We start from the raw sequence: 1829 nt of genomic DNA, 5'->3' as shown, positions 1-1829 counted from the left end.
TATTGTGAGATCAACAAAATGCACACTTTACAATTGCGAAGGTGTGATTTTTTATTGTTAAAACCCTTTCACAAAGGCTCATTGTTACAATACTTTGTTCTTTTGAGAGACCCGTGTCCCTGGACATGTGGACAGACCTCAGTGCTCTACGGCCCTCTATTCCATGTTGCTGAGTCAGGGGTTAGTACAATGGGGTTCACAGGTATAAAAAGAAAGGTTTTAAACCAGTAGGATAACAGTTCCCCAGCAAGAGCTGCAGCAGCACAGAGAGACAAAATGACCTCCACCGGCATGAACATGAACAGCAGAGTAAGTATTATATTTAGCATATTTATTCATAGAAATGTTCCTAGCTTGTTACACTGAGTGCACTTTAGTACTCTAGTGTCAGAGCACAAGGCAACCCTAATCCCAGAAAGCTGATTGTCAGTGGGATTGGGCAAGGCCCAACATGTAAGCAATGTGTTTTTGTATGTTTGAATGGTGAAAAGAAATGATTCTTGCTTATTTTCAGATCACCTTCTACGAGGACAGGAACTTCCAGGGTCGTTCCTATGAGTGCAGCAGCGACTGCCCTGACATGTCCTCCTACCTGAGCCGCTGCCAGTCCTGCAGGGTTGAGAGCGGCTGCTTCATGGTGTACGACCGCTCCAACTACATGGGAAACCAGTGGTTCATGAAGAGGGGAGAGTATTCTGACTTCCAGCGCATGATGGGAATGACCGACATCAGGTCCTGCCGCATGATCCCCATGGTAAGCCTACTAACACACACAGATTTGTTAGTTACCGCGTAGTCTTCTTTGTTGTTGTACAACATACACCTATGCCCATTAGTCAGTATGACTACAATCTTCTATACATGCGTGATACATTTAGCGTTACAGTTCACAATTTCTCCCTAAAACATGTTGTTCATCATGTTACAGCACAGAGGATCTTTCAGGATGAGGATCTACGAGAGGGAGAACTTTGGAGGTCAGATGCACGAGATGATGGACGACTGTGACAGCGTCATGGATCGTTACCGCATGAACAACTGCATGTCCTGCAATGTTATGGACGGCCACTGGCTCATGTATGAGCAGCCCCAGTACAGAGGCAGGATGATGTACATGAGGCCTGGAGAGTACAGAAACTTTAACCAGATGGGCATGGGCATGAGGTTCATGAGCATGAGACGTATCAACGAGTCATGTTACTAGATATAGCTTTTACTGATACAAATACGAGAAGCCAGTGAATAAAAACATTGAAAAAAAGGACATCTTGCAAATGGCTTTTTTCCAGTTAACCTGAACCCATGTCATCTCGGTCAACATGTAGCACATTCTCAACAATTCAATGTTTTTGCAGTTTTTCTCAATTGCTAAAACACAATTTCTGAAACCTTGCTCCATTTCCTGAAAACATTAAACACAAAACCTCATCTTCAAGCACTATTTACATAACCTCTGACTCCTCTCGCAAAATGAAACATTCACCTCAAAACAGTTTTACCTGTGTTCAAAATCAAACATAAGTGTTAAATTAACACTCAGTGGTGTGAAATAAGCCCAGTGTTGGTGTTAATAACCAATGTTGAGTGTGAGAGTGATTGTGTCAGTTTTACTATGCGGAGAGTAAAACATTAGAATCAAAACCACGGCTCCATCATTATCAGAATTCATTTTTAGGATGGTTTTTAATATCTGTGTTTTTGCATGTACATTGATTGATTGATTAATCTTTTGCAACACACAGATAAATAACATTCATTTTTCTCAGTTAGTTCAATTTATTGCACCCGTTACTGAAATGGTTGTTCCAGTTTAAATTGTTCATGTAGTG

General features: G+C 41.4%; 1 protein-coding gene across 1 annotated transcript; it reads left to right on the top strand.

Annotated features, from left to right (window-relative positions):
- The first annotated feature begins 207 nt into the window (after nt 1-207).
- On the top strand, nt 208-1264 carry LOC118358754 (gamma-crystallin M2-like). The gene is made up of 3 exons (XM_035736681.2): nt 208-309; nt 515-754; nt 929-1264. Exons 1-3 carry the CDS (start codon nt 277-279, stop codon nt 1202-1204), a joined length of 549 nt encoding a protein of 182 aa, XP_035592574.2. The 5' UTR covers nt 208-276; the 3' UTR covers nt 1205-1264.
- Nucleotides 1265-1829: the final 565 nt, after the last annotated feature.

Source organism: Oncorhynchus keta, chromosome 26 (genome assembly GCF_023373465.1).
Source record: "Oncorhynchus keta strain PuntledgeMale-10-30-2019 chromosome 26, Oket_V2, whole genome shotgun sequence".
Taxonomy (NCBI): domain Eukaryota; kingdom Metazoa; phylum Chordata; class Actinopteri; order Salmoniformes; family Salmonidae; genus Oncorhynchus; species Oncorhynchus keta.
This window is presented reverse-complemented; position numbering and strand designations above follow the sequence as displayed.